At 34.4% G+C, this 17,905-nt stretch overlaps 2 protein-coding genes across 2 annotated transcripts; one reads left to right on the top strand and one right to left on the bottom strand.

The window, feature by feature from the left end:
• Nucleotides 1-249: 249 nt before the first annotated feature.
• On the bottom strand, nt 250-7,073 carry LOC116120302 (exportin-T). The gene is given in 15 exon segments (XM_031406263.1): nt 250-478; nt 591-644; nt 728-880; nt 1,462-1,608; nt 1,799-1,897; nt 1,984-2,049; nt 2,183-2,356; nt 2,701-2,865; nt 3,460-3,555; nt 3,646-3,708; nt 4,023-4,082; nt 4,200-4,304; nt 4,555-4,644; nt 4,788-4,877; nt 5,010-7,073. Coding segments are annotated over 13 exon segments (2,973 nt in total). The 5' UTR covers nt 6,738-7,073; the 3' UTR covers nt 250-478; nt 591-644; nt 728-790.
• Nucleotides 7,074-14,135: 7,062 nt separating this feature from the next.
• LOC116120239 (probable GTP diphosphokinase RSH2, chloroplastic) lies at nt 14,136-17,798 on the top strand. The gene is made up of 6 exons (XM_031406183.1): nt 14,136-15,298; nt 15,399-15,584; nt 15,957-16,417; nt 16,599-16,757; nt 16,849-17,200; nt 17,293-17,798. The coding sequence occupies exons 1-6, from the start codon at nt 14,636-14,638 to the stop codon at nt 17,599-17,601; spliced, it is 2,130 nt and encodes a 709-aa protein (XP_031262043.1). The 5' UTR covers nt 14,136-14,635; the 3' UTR covers nt 17,602-17,798.
• The last annotated feature ends 107 nt before the right edge of the window (nt 17,799-17,905 follow it).

Consider the following 17,905-nt stretch of genomic DNA (forward strand, 5'->3'; position numbering starts at 1 on the left):
ATAATATCATTTCTAGTAATTTTAATTATCGATCAGTTTGTCGAAACAAAAAATGTATTTTTATAGTAAGGGATATTGATAACCCCGTTTGTTTAATTTTTTTTTAATTTAAAGTAATTCAATCATCTTGAAACACGCCAATTTAACGATTTATACAAAAGAGTTCATATAGTAATAAGTTTGTAAACAAATTATTACTGTCTACTCTAATATTTGCTATGGTGAATTCCTAAAGATAAATATATTGACTTTATTGAGTACTACAGTAAAAATTTTACATTTCATCCCAAACAAAATAGTATACAGAAACATAGCCAGGAAAAACATGGCCGTTTTACCAGGGGATAAAGAATTAAAACAAAAAGACTGTCAAATACACACATTAGACGAATAATATTAGAACTTTGAGAAGGTAATATTATAACAAACTCTTCAACTTCTTCATGAGCAAAAACGCCTTTTTCCCGGAAATCTACAACTACAAAAACAATGCCGAAGAAAAAAAAAATTAGTCACTCTGTATGAAGCGGTTAAAAAGGTGCGATAAGAGGTTTTAGTAAGATTAGGCGAAAACGAAATGTCCTATGTACCTCAGTTTCATTGAATGGACAATGGACATAAATTGCTATTTACAAAAAGAAATCCTGCAGAATATGCCAGTATAAGTTTAACAGAAAGAATTTATTGATTTGAATGGAGAAAGAATCTGATGCCGAGACATTCGCACCTTTGATGAACAAAAAATGGATTGCGGCGATCCATAACAGAAATAGAATTTTCTTTTGTGCTGCTATCTGAAAACAAGGCTCCCGTTTTGTTGGAGTCTTAGTTTTTCAATCAGTGATTGATAGGACGATTTTAATGCCTTAATATCACTACCCTGCAAATATTGATAGCATATCATAAATTAGAGAATGCTTTCCTGTATGATATGCATCGACTAATTAAAATGTCAAACACCAAATTTAACTACTGTACTGCTATTAGATGCAACACTTCCCATTTCAATGAATTTACAATGGTCAACGGGTAGGGGGTGTAAACTACAGGAATTACTGACCAAAGCTCAATCAGCTTCCAAGGCAAATTTAAGCAAATAAGCTCCAAATTTAAGGCCAAAAGGTTTGTTATTATATAATTTCTCGCTCCAGTTTGGCCAACATCCCAGCTTGAGCAAAGTATAAATGGATTATTTCAACAGTACAGATCGTGTGCAAACATGGGCCAGAAAATTTACTAGGATTAAACTCTGGATTACTGAATGGCAGTCCAAATCATACGAAACGGAGGCCACAACTTTAAAATAACGAAGGAAATTTTCTTTTAACTAGAGGTCCTGCCCAGACTAGCTTTCAACGATAAGATGGATAAATATATAAATCCATAGCAAAGGCTTCATTTTCATATGCACATGCATACTAACAAAATGCACTCTAGGAAAAAAACACATTATTTCATTACCTGCAACTTTTGACAGTATTGCTCAGCCAAATCGTGAGGGCAACATGCGGAAGGAAAGTCTTTTGATACAAGATGGATAAGAAAATCATTGCCAAACTTTTCATACATGACCTTCTGAGCAGTCACAATTTCTCCAAATAAAACAAGCTGGAAAACAGCCAAAATAATATTTGTAAATAAATAGGATTTCCAGAGAATATGCTCAGTAAAGATTACAAGAAGCATATAAAAAGATATCAATTAGTCGAAGACCATCAATCAAGAAATTATAAAACCTATTAGCACACAAATATTTAAAAATAAAAAACAAAGCACATAAAAGTGAAGAGTTTCTTACTGTATTTGCATCTCCAAACTCAAAGGATTTGTCAAGCACGCTGTACAAACAACAATCCCTTGCAAAGATTTCAATTATAAAACTTTGGAAACCAGGCACCTAAGCTCCATCAAATATTAGCCCCATTAGATTCAGAAAAGTATGCTCAATATGATAACGATAAAAAAATTTAATGGAGAGCAAACCTTTTCTTCCCCATAAGGCCTGACACACCAATCTTTGATTAATCTAATAAATATCTGCACACATGCCTATACAGAAAATAAAACTTTTAGGTTCACTCTATAGTATTCTAGTATTTTAGAAATCACAATCCTTCCAAAATAAAAATGAAGAAAATCTATATGCAGTGAAGAAATGATAACTTGGATGTATTACACATACCTTTCTCACAAGATAATCCTTATGATTACAAGATGTAGACAATAACAATTGCATTATTGGATCCAAGTAGCTCCTACTTTTGGGGGAAAGGAACACTGAAGACAGATCATGTGTGGCTATCACATGAAGAAATGTATACAATGTCCTCTGAAGCTCTTGCAATTCACGAATTTCCTACAAGGAAAAAAAAAAGTCGCAATAAGCAAAAAATTGCTCAACATACCATCTTCACAGTAGGAGTCTGAAGCACTATTTAAGACTCCAGTATGCAAAATACACGCGCATTGGAATCTAATTTTAAGCTAATGCAATGAAAGCCACATGTGGCTAAGAATTCAAATATTTGAGCTACTCAGCATAGAGTTTTGAACTAGGTCAATCAGCCATGCAATCAAACTGTGAATATATACTCATAACATTTGACTGGAATATAAAAGCATGCATCGCATCAAGGCTGTTGAACCATTCACATGTTTTCTAAGAAATTTAGGGAAGTGTCACTACACTAGAGGTTGTACCTCTGTATTGGTTCCAGGTCCTGAAGGAAACCCATCCCTTGGTATAACATTAAATATCCTTCCAGCAATAGCAGGAAATATTTCATCCAATATGTCACGCACTGAGGTGTTGAATTTACATATCAGTTGATTAAGTAATACAAGGAAGCCAACCATTTCCTTTGGCTGCAACACGAAAAATCCAAAGTCAGACAGTAACATCACATGGGTAAAAAAACAACAGAAGAGCACATATATTTAACAACTAGATGTTCACAAGGCCAAAAACCACTTCATTTCTAGTAATGAGCAGGAGACCTAATGTCACTACGGTTCTAAAAGGTATACACAAAAGATGATCATGTTTTTGACACGCAATCAGCCTATACACAGCAAGAAAATGGCTCTTTCAGTAGGTGCATCATATTCCAACACTATTGACAACTGGCAACAGATTTCGCACAGAAACAGTGACAGGGTATGCCAACCAGATCAGCCACCATAGTAACAGAATTAGATGTATTATAATTCGCATAGGCTTCTCAGATTCTAAACTTCAATTAATTTAAATACCCAAAAAGATGTATCCAGATGAGATCATTTGCTCGCCATACACATGAGAATGTAAACACAAGTTATAATAAAAAAGAGCATAGTTATAAATGATCAATGACTGCACTGTAGCATGTGAACAACTGGTTCCTTGGGTATAGAATTTAAACCCACCCTCAAACCCCCAAGAAAAGAAAAAGTATTATACTAAACCGGTTTCCACAATACCTCACTTTCTGCAAGCAATTGTCCCAATGCCTTAGGAAGATAAGGAAATACAGATGATCCCAGAGTGTCCACCATCCTATGTATGAATGAGGTGACCTGTGAATACCAAAATGTAAGATTTAGGCACTATGTACAGTCAAGAAAACAAGAAAATATTGCTCACATTATTCCATAAATAACTCTTACCTTGCTCCGCAGAGCCTCTACCCTTGGAAATACCACGAGAATTTGAACAAGGACATCTAATGTCTGGATCATAAAGAAAGCAAACCCATTAGTATGAAAGGGAAGAAAAAGAGACCATTTTCAATATCAAGTCTGCTGAATTCATATGTTATCACTTATTAGATAAGTAAATACCTAAAATAAATAAAAAAAGGATTAAAAAAAAAAAAAGCCATGTCTGATCATTTATAACTTGTAATATCAACTGTGAAGTAATATCAACTGTGAAGTTTCATACACTCCTTAAGTTTAAATCCATAAAATTGACATAAAACTCAAAAAATTAAATGACATCATGCTTACAAGAAAAATACAGAAATCCAAATTCAATTACCAACCTGCTTGAACATGAGACCAATTGCAGGGCGACTACTGGTTACAAGACGCTCACTGAAGCCCTGAATTACAAATGAATTTGTGAGGGAAAATTGCATATATATAAATAAAAATCCAACTAGCAACAAAACCATATACAGAAAATAAAAAATGAAAGCAAAAAAGTGGAGAAAAAGAACCTTGCTAAGAGAATTAATAGCCATGATTATTTGCTGGGCATTCGCAATTTTTACAGGGGACTCTTCAGGATTTAAAGCTTTTGCATTCTGAAGCAATGCTTGAACCTGGATACTAACAAGACAACTTCAGAAAACATATACTATGGAATTGCCTAAAACACTAGGCATATGAAACATAATGCCTCAGGAAATGCATGTCAAATAAGATTGGTTACAGTGTCAAGCACATGAAGAACTTTGAGGAGGAACTTGAGAAATGTACATAAACACAAGATTGTAATAAGTTTAAGCACATGAATTACAAAAGCAAACATATAAAGGATTCCTAAACAAATAGAGATTTAATAACCATAACCTGTTGACAAAGGGGAGTGAGCAATGAAGAGAGATAATCTGATTGCTTTTCCAGCAGTACATCTTCCATCCCAATCAATAAACCAATTGCCTGTGAAGTTTGAACAAAAGTTAGAACCAAAAAGAGCACCCTAAACCTCTCTGAAGAATAACTTCTACCACTTCAAGCCATCTTTTTAATATGTAGTGTTAATACATGCATATTATATACATAAAAGAGACAGGACCAAATACCTCAAATATGTGACTGCCATCTTCGGATCCCGAAAGTTCTTTCGATGAATAATTCATACTCGTAAAACGAGCAACTGTATCTTGCAAGCTCTGACAATAGATTAATAAGAATCAGGATACATAGAAAGAAGCAAGGTATTCTATATGATACGTATATACAGAAAAAAAACAAAAAGTATATATGATGAAAATACTTAAAGGTAGAAGACAAGTAGATGATACCTGCAAAATTTTCTCTATATAAGGTACAAGCTATGCTTTCAAAAGTTTCACAACCCTCATGAACAAATAACTTGCCCTACGACTAACATGGATGTTCGGATGGTGTATACCCCTGTCGTCAAGAAAGGCACCCAGAACCATAGGAATATACTGGATGTTCTCCTGAACAAACTTCATATATCTTGTAACAGTCTCCAAATACACAAGTGCAACTAACCTATTAGAATGGCAAGGAAGCCTTGTCTGTAAAAGCATGGGCATCAACTCACTCAAGAATCCACTTCCGGATCTCATTGCCTCATCACTCATAGACTCCCCAAGTGCATATAAAAGGGAAAGTGCAGCTTCCATCTCTTCAACATTTCTGTCGGGGGAGGATACAACAGAACTAACTAATGCAGTTCTAATAAATAACTGAGTCACATCAGGTGCTACACGACCGACACTGCGCAGCAAAACAAGTAAATCCTTTCTAAACTCCACCATTCTGGCTTCCTCTTCTATCCCAATTTTATCCAATACATCAAGATGATCTCGGTACACAGGCTCATAACAAATCTGTGTACGAATTACTTCCAATATCTGACCCACATGCAACAGTTGTTCCTCTCTCAACGGCGAAAGGCTCCTCATAGTGGCAACATAACCTGAAAGAAACTGGACAATACTGAATGTGGTGTCTATCTCACAATTCTGCATGACATAAAATACTGAAGGCAAAACTTCATTCAACAGCTTCATTGAAACCCCAGTAACATCTTCTGAATTCAACCGTTTAACGCACTCTAGAGCCTCCACTGCGTATCCAGTAAGCAATGCAGCTACCTCTGAAACCAACTCAGATTCAACATCCCCAGAGACCAAACCAAAAACCCGACTTATTTGGAGTCTTTGCAAAAGGCATAGTTTTGATTGTGGATCCATCCTTTTAGAAACCACAGCCAGAACACACCGCACAGCTGCACCACGGAACCGTTCCGACAACCCGTCCCCCAAAATCAACTCAAACAATAATGGAATAAATGCATCATTCACTATCAAATTAATATCAATCCAAGATATGTACCTCCTCATGCAATCCAAAACGCTAGTACAAAGTTCAAAATCCGAATTCCTATACATTGTCACAATTTCATACCATGCTCTAACAATCTGCTCCACACATTGCTGCCTCATTGCATCCTTTACTCTTCCAGCCACAGCTATTTCCTCAGAAGTTCGCAGATAATCTAAACTAATCAGTTCATCATCCAACGAATTCAAAACCCGGCAAAACATATCAATCACAACAGAACCTTTACTTAAATGAGGCAAAAAATCAACAAACACTGAGGACCAAATTAAAGGGTACTCAAAATAAATCAAAGTAACCAACACTTGAGCAAGCTTGTTCCTTATATATGGAGGACTCTCTAAAACCCGAACAGCACTCTTGTTATCATCAAAGAACTCATAACAAGCCATCGAAAACACGGATTTCCGAATAAAATTCTTCTCCTCTACACTCATCAATGCATATTTAACCTTAATAACCTCATATAAAGTCTGTAAACACCAAAACTGAACCTCCACAAGCTTGCAAAAGTAAAGCTTTTCAATGCAAATAGTACATATCAATGGCGCCCCTTTAATCTGCTGACAAAAACTCACTGCTTGTGATTTCAGCGCTGAATCAACAGCACCCGATTGATCAAAGCTAAAACGTATCGCCTTTTCAAGATCATCCATTGGTTCAACCGCTCAAAACCCTTAAAACAAAACACCCACAAACTTTTTCTTCACTTTCTCTTCAAATCCCAATAAAGTTCAGATTTGTCCCTTGATTTTCTCAAATCTCATCCGGGTTTTTCTGGGTTTTTAGGGTGTTTCGGTACAACAAAGAAAAGGGTTTTTGAAAGCTTACCTTAAATTTGTGATCAGATGAAATTGAGAGATCTTTTATAATGTGTATTACGTTTGTTTCTGTGCTTAGGGTTTTGTGTTCTATAAAGAAACCCTAGGGCGTGTTTGGATTGGATTTTAATTTTATAGCTTTTTAAGATTTTCTTATCACAGAAGGACGAAAAAAATATATGTGAAAGCAATGAGGAAGAAGAGTTTGAAGCGAAGATTTTATATTGGCTGTTTAATTACTATTATACCCTTCCAATTTGAATGTAAACAGGGCTTTGTTGTGATTTGATCCTTTTGATTTTACAACAGATAAATAGATGCGGTAACGTGGCAGAATCTTAACCGTGAAATACTTTTGTGATTCGGTGGGTCCATGGTTTCTAGGTGAATCAAGGAGAGAACAAGAATGTTGAGAATTGTGGAAGGATTTTTTAATAATTATGCTTCCACTAATTGTGGTTGAGTTTAAAAATTTAATGAGGGTATTATTGGGATTTGGATTATTTGTTTAGTCTATTAAGCCCAAGCCCAAGTCAAAACCCAAACCCAAACCCAAGCCCAAGCCCAAGCCCAATATGTGAATAATGAACTTCCAAGAGTGGTTTGTTTCAAAGTTTAATTTAAACAGAGGTTCTGAAAAAGATTTGAACCTCTTGAATTTACTTTTAAAAAAGTTTTTTTAATATATTATAAAATCATGTTTTGAATTACAGAGAATCTTTCCTATAACAATCATATGTAGAATCAACCAATCATAAGATACATGAATGTCGTAATAGATATACGATGTCATTACACATACAATTGTTATAAGAATTTTATTGGTTTATTCGAGTCTTAATTAATTTTTCTTGTGAAAATGATTTAAACTTAAGAAAAATAAATAAAATAATTGATATCTCATAAGCCCAAGCTTAATGGGTATCAAGCCCAAAAGTATCAATGCCCCTCACAAATGTTCCACAATTGACCATAAGACATGATAAAATAATAAAAACTCTCATTAGAATTTATATTTTATATATTAGTAGTTGTATTTATCTCCCATTGTCAACTTGGTAGACCATTATGGTGTATATATATATATGATTGGACTCCCTTCTCCCTTAAACTAACTTTTGAAAGTGAGTTCTATCCAAACTCGTTTATCATGGTATTAAAATTACGTTTGTTTGCGTGAAGAAGGGTGTTAGGAGTACTGTTTTAAAAATCGAACCGGACCGGCCAGTCGAATCGGTTGGACCGGGAACCGGCAGCTTCTCTGGTCCGGTTTAGGTCTCAGGGGGGCTTTTGAAATATTTTAAAATTATGATGATTACTTTGTAATTTTATAGGGGTATTTTAGAGATATATCAAAAGTTTAGGGATTAATTGGTAATTTTATTGTGGCATTTTTGGAATAGATAAAAATTTTAGGGACCAATTTGAACTTTTTAAGGGAAATTTTTGTAATATATTGAAATTTAAGGGGTTAATAGTAATTTTTTAAAAATAAAATATTGCTGACATCATCGCTCCAACCGGTTGGACCGGTTGACCCGTGACCCGGACAGCAAAACGGTTTGTCCTTAGATCCGGTTTTAAAACAATGGTTAGGAGTTGTATTTAGTTCTCTCATCTCTTGAGGTAATTTTTGGGAATGAGTCTTAATCAAACCCGTTTATCATTATGAATTGATATATATTTACCTAAATGTTTTTATGTCCTATAGTTTATTTTAACATCTAAAATTTAACAATAAGAGAACTTTTGTTAGTTAATCAAACCCCCAAAGAATCATGCAATTAAGCAAATCTGAATTAGTATTAGGAATGTTGGATATTTTAGAAACGTATATTTCTTAAATTAGTGATAACTAGAAGCCACACTCAAGCAAGTAATTTGAGTACGGACAAAATGGTAGTTCCACAAGCGTCTAAGCAAAGTAACACATTCAACACGCGCTAACTCATGCAATGGTGTTGGTTTGCACGTTTCATCAGACAGTTTGTGATTGTGATTAAGTTGCCTTCACTGCCCAATCACATGTTCAAGCCTTTTTTGCACATTCTTTCCAAGCTTTCTCTTCACATGCATAATACAAACCAAATGCCCAACACCCCAATAATATTGGGTAATGCTTTGGATATTTATGGATTCTACAAATTGGTGTACTAACTTAAAGCATAGTACGTGTACCATGTACATAGTATGTGTATTATGTGTGATTTTAACAAAGGTTAATACATTGGTTAGTAAAATCCGTTAATACGTACAGTATTATTTATAATATTACTATCATCATTTAATCTCAAAATTCTATGACAGAACAATTTAGATATTTGGTTGGGACTTACAATATTTGGTTGGGTCTTTGGATGTGACAATCAATATTTGAGTGTATTTGTGTTCAGGCAAAAATGTTTTTTCTTTTTTTTTTCACCAAAAACGCGTCTATTTAGTTATAGAAACTCAAACATAATAAATTGAAAAGTTAGATTACTTTGAAGATTATTAGAAATCTTTAGGAAAATGTGTTTGGTTAATTGGTGAGTATGTTATTTTAATATGTTTGGTTGTGAAGAATAAATTGGTGGATATGTTATTTAAATTACTGAATTGTTCTCTAATTAAATATTATTATTATATTATTTTTTAATATTGATTATTATTTGGATTATTATAACCCTCCTGCATTTAAAAACTTAGCAAAAACAATCTCATAATAAAAGTTTAAAAAATCAACAAAGCACTCCCACCAACCCAGCCACTGTCGGCTGTTGGCAACCACTGCAGGTCACTGATAACCGACAATCTAACGGCACACAGAAGATAGGAAATGGCCTCTATGCGCCGTATGGCCATTTTCGGCCAGAGATCTGGTTGGAAATGGCCATATCGGCGTACGCCGGCCTTTTTGGCCTTCCATGCGCCGTTCTGACGGGCGCGATGGTGGTTGCCTGCGACAAGCGATGGCAGGTGGGTAGGGGTGGTGGCGTGGTTGAGCTGCAATTTGTTTTGAATTCAAGGATAATTTTGTCCAAAAAGTTAATTAATTAGGATGAAATAGTGAAAGCTATATTCATATAAATAAATTTAAAAATAAGGGCATTATTGTCCTAAAATTTTATTAATAAGGGATATAATTGTAACAAAAAAAGATAACCTTAGTAATCTTAGAATATCTAAGAAAATAAAGGTAATAAGATTTCTTCCAATATTACCAATAGTAACCACTATTGGTATTTGAAGATCACCAGTATCTTATATTATTTGACAACCAAACATGATAATCAAGTAACATAAGATGACTTAACCCTAATAATACCAGATAACTCTCAACCAGACGCCCGCTCAATATGATTCTACTTAATATTATGATTAATTTGTACTAATTCTCATGTGATAGTTGTTATTGGTTGGGTGATGTAATAGAATAGTCTCCTTCCATTTATTTCATAGTTTGAACTTTGAAGTTCTTGTACCAATTGGGCAATTAGTGTGGACTTAACACCAAAACGACACCGCACAAATTTGCGGAGACTGTGCTGAGTCTGCTGACAGACCAGACCGCCAAGTCGGCACAAACACAAAAGCAGCACGTGCGTGAAGTTTGACAGTACGGGACAGTGATTGTAGCCAAACAAAAACCCGCACCTACTGTCCGTCATTGCAGGGGCACGTGGAGGACGCAACGGCTGACCAAATGGCGCTGTTCTTTGCCACGTGCTGCTCAACGGCGTTCACGAAACACTGAATCAGAGAGAAAAAAACAAATAAAGAATCAAAGAAATGGAGTGTGTTCTTATCGTGGACTTACATGTTCTAGAGGTTCAAAAGGATGGTGACATGGAATTATCACTGACTTTTACTTGTGTTGTCCATATTACCCCTCTATGAATTTTTTTTTTTAATTTTAAGTTATTATGAGAAAAAAAAAACTTAATACATTGCTCAATTAAAATTAATTAAAGAATTAAACAGTAATATTTAATTAAAATCAAAATCAATTCTTTAGATAATTAGATAATTTATTTCAAAATTTTACAAATTTGAAAATATTTCATAATGTTAAATTTTTATAATTTTTAAAATTTTTTAAAATTCCAAAAATCTTCAAACTGATTAATACTCGTTAAAGTTATAGTCCGACGACTTTTTGGCATGTTTGAACAACATGATCAATGCATGGAGAATAAGCAATGAACGATATGCCAATTAGGGTAGATCTCAATCATGTACGACCGGCGATGTGACGCCATTCGTGATTATTGCGATCAACAATCATAATGAGTGATGTCATGTTGTCGGTGGTATGAGGTTGTGATGAGCTCAAATTGACATATCTGATCAAATGCGTTTATCTCACTTAAGATTTTTTTTAGGGTTGATTTTCTATTTTCATATAAAACCTAGTCAATATTAAATTTAAAAAAAAAATCTATATAATTAATATTTAAATATTGTCATTGACTAAATATAAATAAAATCTTAGTTTAAAATTCCCATAAATCATTTTACTATTACAGTAAAACCTCTCTATATTAATACTCTATATAGGAATAAACTTTATATTGTAATAAGTTATAATTTTTATGATTCCTGCCTTAAGAAAAGTTATCTTTACATAGTAATAATTATCTGTATATTACAAAAAGAAAAAAAAATTGTTATGTTACATTTAAGGTTTAAGATGAAATAAAATATTTATCTAAAGTTGTTTGAGACAATGATTTATGCTTTATAATTGTTACTACATCTTTTATCTGGTAAGTATGTAATAACTCGTTAGTATTGACATCTTCCTTGTTAAAACCAAAATATTTTTAACTTCTCAAGCATGTTTAAAGTTTAATGGCATGAAACTCTTTGTAATTTCATACTATCATCTTTAGGATTATTTTCTTTCTCTTTTTGTCTAATTACAACAATAATTTCTTCATTGGTTAAAGCATACATGATTTGTTGCTTATTTGGATGATCGAGGAAAACATTAATATCCATTTGATTAGTGTAGTAAAATTGTCAAATCTGATCACTGAATTCTGCAATGACTCTTTTATTCTTCTCATCCACTTTATTCGTAACTTTTAATTCATCGACATTGGGGGGTCCTAATTTTGCTGTGCTTAAAACCATTTGCAATTATCTGTGGCTTTATATTAATTGACTATGCATCAACTGCATTTACAGTTCCATCAATGACATTGATTTTTGCTCGTTCCAAGATACAATCTTCTATTCGTTTAAAAAATAGACAATTGAAAGGTTGAATTGAAATCCTAATACTGTATTACTAAAACGTTAACTATAAAATAAAAAATTAAAAAAAAAAATTTTGTAACTACACCTCCATTAAGTTATAACCTCCTCATAGTAATAAAATTAGTTAGTTCCATCATTATGACTATAAAGAGGTTTTACTATGTTATCTCAAATCAAGACTTTGCTTAAATTTTCATAGAAATATACCTGTTTGAAGTTAGAGAAATTATAGGTCCGTTTGTTTTATTATTTCATACCCTATTCCCAAAATAACTGTTTGTTTAACTATTTAGGAAATGCTATAATATTTTTTTTATTACTTTTAAAACCCTTAAGTTTATTAATTTCATAAACACCCTTAGAAAAAAAGTTTAAAAATTAACAAAAATATCCCCACCCACCCATAATTGCCAGATTCCGGCAACCACCGTCGGTGGTAGCCGAAATCTATTGCAACGACCTACAAATGACCAGAATTGGCCTGTAATTCGTCGATCTGGCCTTTTCCTGCTAGATCCGTGGTAGATCTGGCTAGAAAAGGCCAGATCGATGCACTTCCGACCAGATCCAATCGGTCTGCGTCGTAACGGAAGATTCCAATCAGATTCCGACGGTGGTGGTCGGAATCTGGCACTATGGGTGGGTGGGGGTGTTTTTGTCATTTTACAAAAATTTTATATATTGGGGTGTTTAGTTAAATTAGCAAACCTAGGGGTTTTTTTAATTAATTTTAAATTTTACCTCGTAATAATCACCCTATTCAACTATCCAATATTATTTTTAAAATCATATCCAAAATAACAAACCAAACGGACCCTATAATTTAAAATTAGAGAAATTATAATTTATATACTAAGAAGTCAATATTCTTAACCTTTTTTTTATTTTTTATTTTTATTTGGGGGTAATTCAATATTCTTAACTTGATATCCCTTAGACTCCTTTATATCCCACCAAATCTAGAATAAAGTATTTAGGAGATCTAATTTATGGCACCAATAAGAGCCATTGGATTGCTTAGTGAACCAATCAATGGTTATGGATGTGACAAATCCACCACCATATAAAATCATGATATTTTATTTTTATGATAAAATATTTAAGTGGAATCTCTCTTATTTTTATGACCCTACCCAACTTGCCATGCACTAAAAGTAGGGGATTACATCACTACAATGTTCCTCGAATCACAAGCAATAAATAAATAAATAAATAAATAAATAAAATTATTTTTTATATTATTGAGTTCCAATGACATGGTCGTTCCAACAATGGATTAAATTATGATTAAAGAAAAGGAAAATTTAATAAGAGGATAAGATCAAACAAGTTATAATAAGTTAACCAAGATTTTCAATGTTGGGATAAAGTTGTCGCACTAATCAAATCATGTAGTAATAAATAAATAAAATTAATATATCATTTAACACATTTCATTGACTCGTATGGATTTCTGATAATTTTTTTTAATCGAGTATTCGAATTAGTTTGTCGTACATTTTAATTCATTATCAGGGTTTATTAAATACCCTAAATAAATAATAATTGTGATAGGTCCCATCTTTAGGTAATACACTCGGATGACTAAAGTTTTATTGTCCGGTCACAAAACTAACTATTCTTAATTATTCTTTTTCTTGTCTTTTATTTCTTAATTTTTTCATAAAAAAAAATTTGATTAAAGGGAAATAAAACATGTATGTTCAATATAATTCTACCATCAAAATGATATTTAGAATTTTTTTTTAAATGATACATATTTTGAAAATTTAAAATTTAATTATTTTTATAATGTTTTGGAGTATTAAAATTTCAAATTTCAAATTAGTATTAATTAATCAATAAGAATTTTATAATTAAATATCCCACTATAGAAAATACGGAAAATACCGTTAAATCCGGTATAAAGCGAGGACAAAACGGTAATTCTACTATCGTATTCCCCGGCCACCAACCAAAGAAGAACTTAAGAACCAGAGGAAAGAGAAATTACATTCGCAAGAAAAATCACAGAAAGCAGGAAAGAAGGAAAAACGAAATTCTCTAACACGCAAATTTCAACATCTCTTTGACTTTCTGGTTTTTTCTTCATAATTCTTTGGCTTCAACGCTGTAATTTTTTTTTTCTTTTTTTTAAATTTCGGCTTCTCTTGTTTACAAATCTGTGTATATAAATTTATAAATTCGACCTCAAACAAACAGAGCTTTTGTTTCCAGTCAATCTCTCAAGTTTTTGGGTTCTGAACCAGATTGGGTGTGTTAATTTAAGTGGGTTGTTCCCAAAAATTTGATTTTGATAAAGATATTTTAGTTTCACGATCTGGGTTGATTTCCAAAGTGTGTGATTAAAAACGTCATGACAGAAATTACGTCAAACAAATCTGCATAGTTTCTGTCTTTTTGATTCTAAAATTCAATTCGATCTCTCAATTTTACTGGGTATTTCTCAAAATTTGATTTTGTATAAACAAAAACTCAAGATTTAATCAATGACGGGCATGGCGGTTCCGGCAATAGCTCTTTACGCGAGTCCACCGAGCAGTGTGTGTTCCTCAGCTCACCAGATCAACGCCCACACAACGTACGACCTGGACCTCAACTCCAGATCTTCATCTTCAACTCCCTGCTCTACGGCGCCGTCTCATAAACAAATAATCGGTGGGCTGTCCTGCTTGTTCTCTTCTTCAAGTACTGACGTGGCAGCTTCCTACAATCGAGGGGAAGATTTGAAGGAGCTAAGTAGCTCATTTGGCTATTCTTACGGGTCCATAAAGAGGGAACCCAGTCCGGTCTCAGTTTTTCAGGGCCCGGTTTCGTGTAGCGGGTCAAGAAGTAGTCCCATAAGTGTTTCATTGAAGGGGAGTAGTGGGTTGTTCAATGGATTTGTGAGGAACGCTTTGGGGTCCTGTGTTGATTATAATAATTATAATCCTCCAAGCTTTGAGGTTGATGATAGTGGGGGTTTAAATGTGGGTTCATCTTCAGTTTCAGTTCATGAATTAACGTTTAATATGGAGGATAGTATCGTGGAGGGTACTGTAGAGTCGTATGCTAAGGATTTTCTTGCTGATGCACAAGCTAGACACAAGATTTTTTGTGATGATTTCGTTGTCAAGGCGTTTTATGAGGCCGAGAAGGCACATAGAGGGCAGGTAAATGAAGAAAGGATGGGAATTGGTTTTGATTTTGAATGAATTTTGTTGTTTTCATAATTTCTGATGTGGGTTGTGTTGTTTATTTTTTTTGTTGTAGATGCGGGCGAGTGGGGATCCATATTTGCTGCATTGTGTGGAAACTGGAGTGTTGTTGGCAACGATTGGTGCTAATTCTACCGTGGTGGCTGCAGGGCTTTTACATGATACGCTTGATGATTCCTTTTTGAGTTATGACTACGTTCTTAGAACATTTGGAGCTGGAGTTGCTGATTTGGTTGAAGGGGTAAGAAAGAGCGTTGTTATTGAGAATGTTTATGAGAATTTTTTTTTTTTCGTGCATGGAATTTATACGTGGATCAGACATTTATTGGTTGATAAACTTGAGTTGTTTGTATTGAGCACAAGAAACTAACGTGAGCAATCTTTTATGATTAGCACATTTGATTTTCAAAGCAGTTGCGTTTAAAGATATGTGGACAAATGTTGCAGATACAACAATTAGGCATTGAAGAAATTGATTCAAATGAATAATTAAAGATAAATATTTATGCAGGCTTGTCATATATTTAGTGTATGACTAAGAGCGTTCTTTTTCTTTCAGTAAAATGTTTGATCAGTGAATGAATCTGATTGAGATTTTTATGCCTTTTATTAGGTATCTAAGCTTAGTCAGTTGAGTAAGCTTGCACGTGAGAACAACACTGCGAGCAGAACAGTTGAAGCAGATCGACTCCACACCATGTTCCTTGCCATGGCAGATGCTAGGGCTGTTCTTATTAAACTAGCAGATCGATTGCACAACATGATGACGCTTGATGCTTTGCCTTTGTGCAAACAACAAAGATTTGCGAAGGAGACATTGGAGATATTTGTTCCCTTGGCTAATCGTCTGGGTATCTTCAGCTGGAAGGAGCAACTAGAAAATCTATGCTTTAAACATTTGAAACCAGATCAGCACAAAGAATTGTCTTCTAAGGTTGTAGAATCTTTCGATGAGGCAGTGATCACTTCTGCAATCGATAAATTAGAGCGGGCTCTCAATGATGAAGCCATCTCTTACCATGATTTATATGGACGGCATAAAAGCTTGTATAGCATTCACTGCAAAATGTTGAAGTATGCTCTCTCTCTCTCTCTCTCTCTCTCCCCCTCTGTATATATTTTACTGCTGATAAAAAATTGTGTTAGTGATGATTGTAAGAAACTTTATGATATCAAGAATCAGTATGTCAAGACATGTAGTTGCTGTAATAAAACTCCCATAAGCAGTCTGATATTAGTTAATAACCTTGTGCAGAAAGAAGCTGACCATGGATGAAATCCATGATATTCATGGGCTGCGTTTGATTGTCGAAAATGTGGAAGACTGTTACAAGGCATTGAATGTCGTGCACCAGCTGTGGGATGAAGTGCCTGGAAAGTTGAAGGATTACATAGCACACCCCAAGTTCAATGGGTATGTTGTACCTCTTTAGTATTGGTATTTTCATGATTATAATAATATAATTTATTATTCATGTTTGTCTAACTCTGAGCTTACACTACAGGTATCAGTCTCTTCACACAGTAGTGATGGGTGAAGGCGTGGCTCCCCTTGAAGTTCAGATTCGAACGAAGCAGATGCATTCACAAGCTGAGTTTGGATTTGCAGCTCATTGGATATACAAGGAAGGTGACTGCAAGTATGCTTCTTTTGTGCTTCAGATGGTTGAGTGGGCACGATGGGTTCTCACCTGGCAGTGTGAAGCAATGAGCAAAAATGGGTCTTGCATTGGCTATGCTGATTCCATCAAGCCACCCTGCAAGTTCCCCACCCATGCTGACGACTGCCCATATTCTTATAAGCCTCAATGTAGCCAAGATGGACCTGTCTTTGTCATCATGATTGAGAATGATAAGGTCTGATTAACCATCTATTACATTTCTTTTGTCATCTTAATCCATTACTTTAGTGGCATGGATTGAACATGTTTGGTGTTCGAATGTTGCAGATGTCAGTCCAGGAGCTCCCTGCAAACTCCACGATAATGGATTTACTGGAAAGAGCTGGACGGGGAACCTCAAGATGGTCTCCACATGGTTTTCCTCTAAAGGAAGAATTGAGGCCAAGGCTGAACCATGAGCCAGTGGGTGATCCCACATGTAAATTGAGGATGGGGGATGTGGTGGAGCTCTCTCCAGCCATACCTGACAAGTCTTTAACAGAGTACAGGGAAGAAATCCAGCGAATGTATGAGCGCGGCCTGACCGTTTCAAGTTCAGGGCCTGCTGCTACCAGTGTGGTTGGATGGAGAAGCTGACCATTCCCTCATTCTTGGTTTTACACTATACCATTTAGTCACAATTGGTTATTCTTGTAAATACATGATAAATGTCTGTACAGAACGACTATATATGTTTCTGCCATGAGGAAGCAATATCTAACTGGATTCAACAAAGTGCTAAAACGATTGATTTCACAAATTCCTTTATGAATGAAATTATATTTATATTTCCACTGTTCTTCTGCATTCCAATTTGTTCATATTTTGCTTTTCTAATATGTGTGAAGGAAGCTGATCCTTCCTGGAATTAGTATCTCAGTGCTTGCTTCAAATAGTATGA

Source organism: Pistacia vera, unplaced genomic scaffold, assembly GCF_008641045.1.
Source record: "Pistacia vera cultivar Batoury unplaced genomic scaffold, PisVer_v2 Contig93, whole genome shotgun sequence".
Lineage (NCBI taxonomy): Eukaryota > Viridiplantae > Streptophyta > Magnoliopsida > Sapindales > Anacardiaceae > Pistacia > Pistacia vera.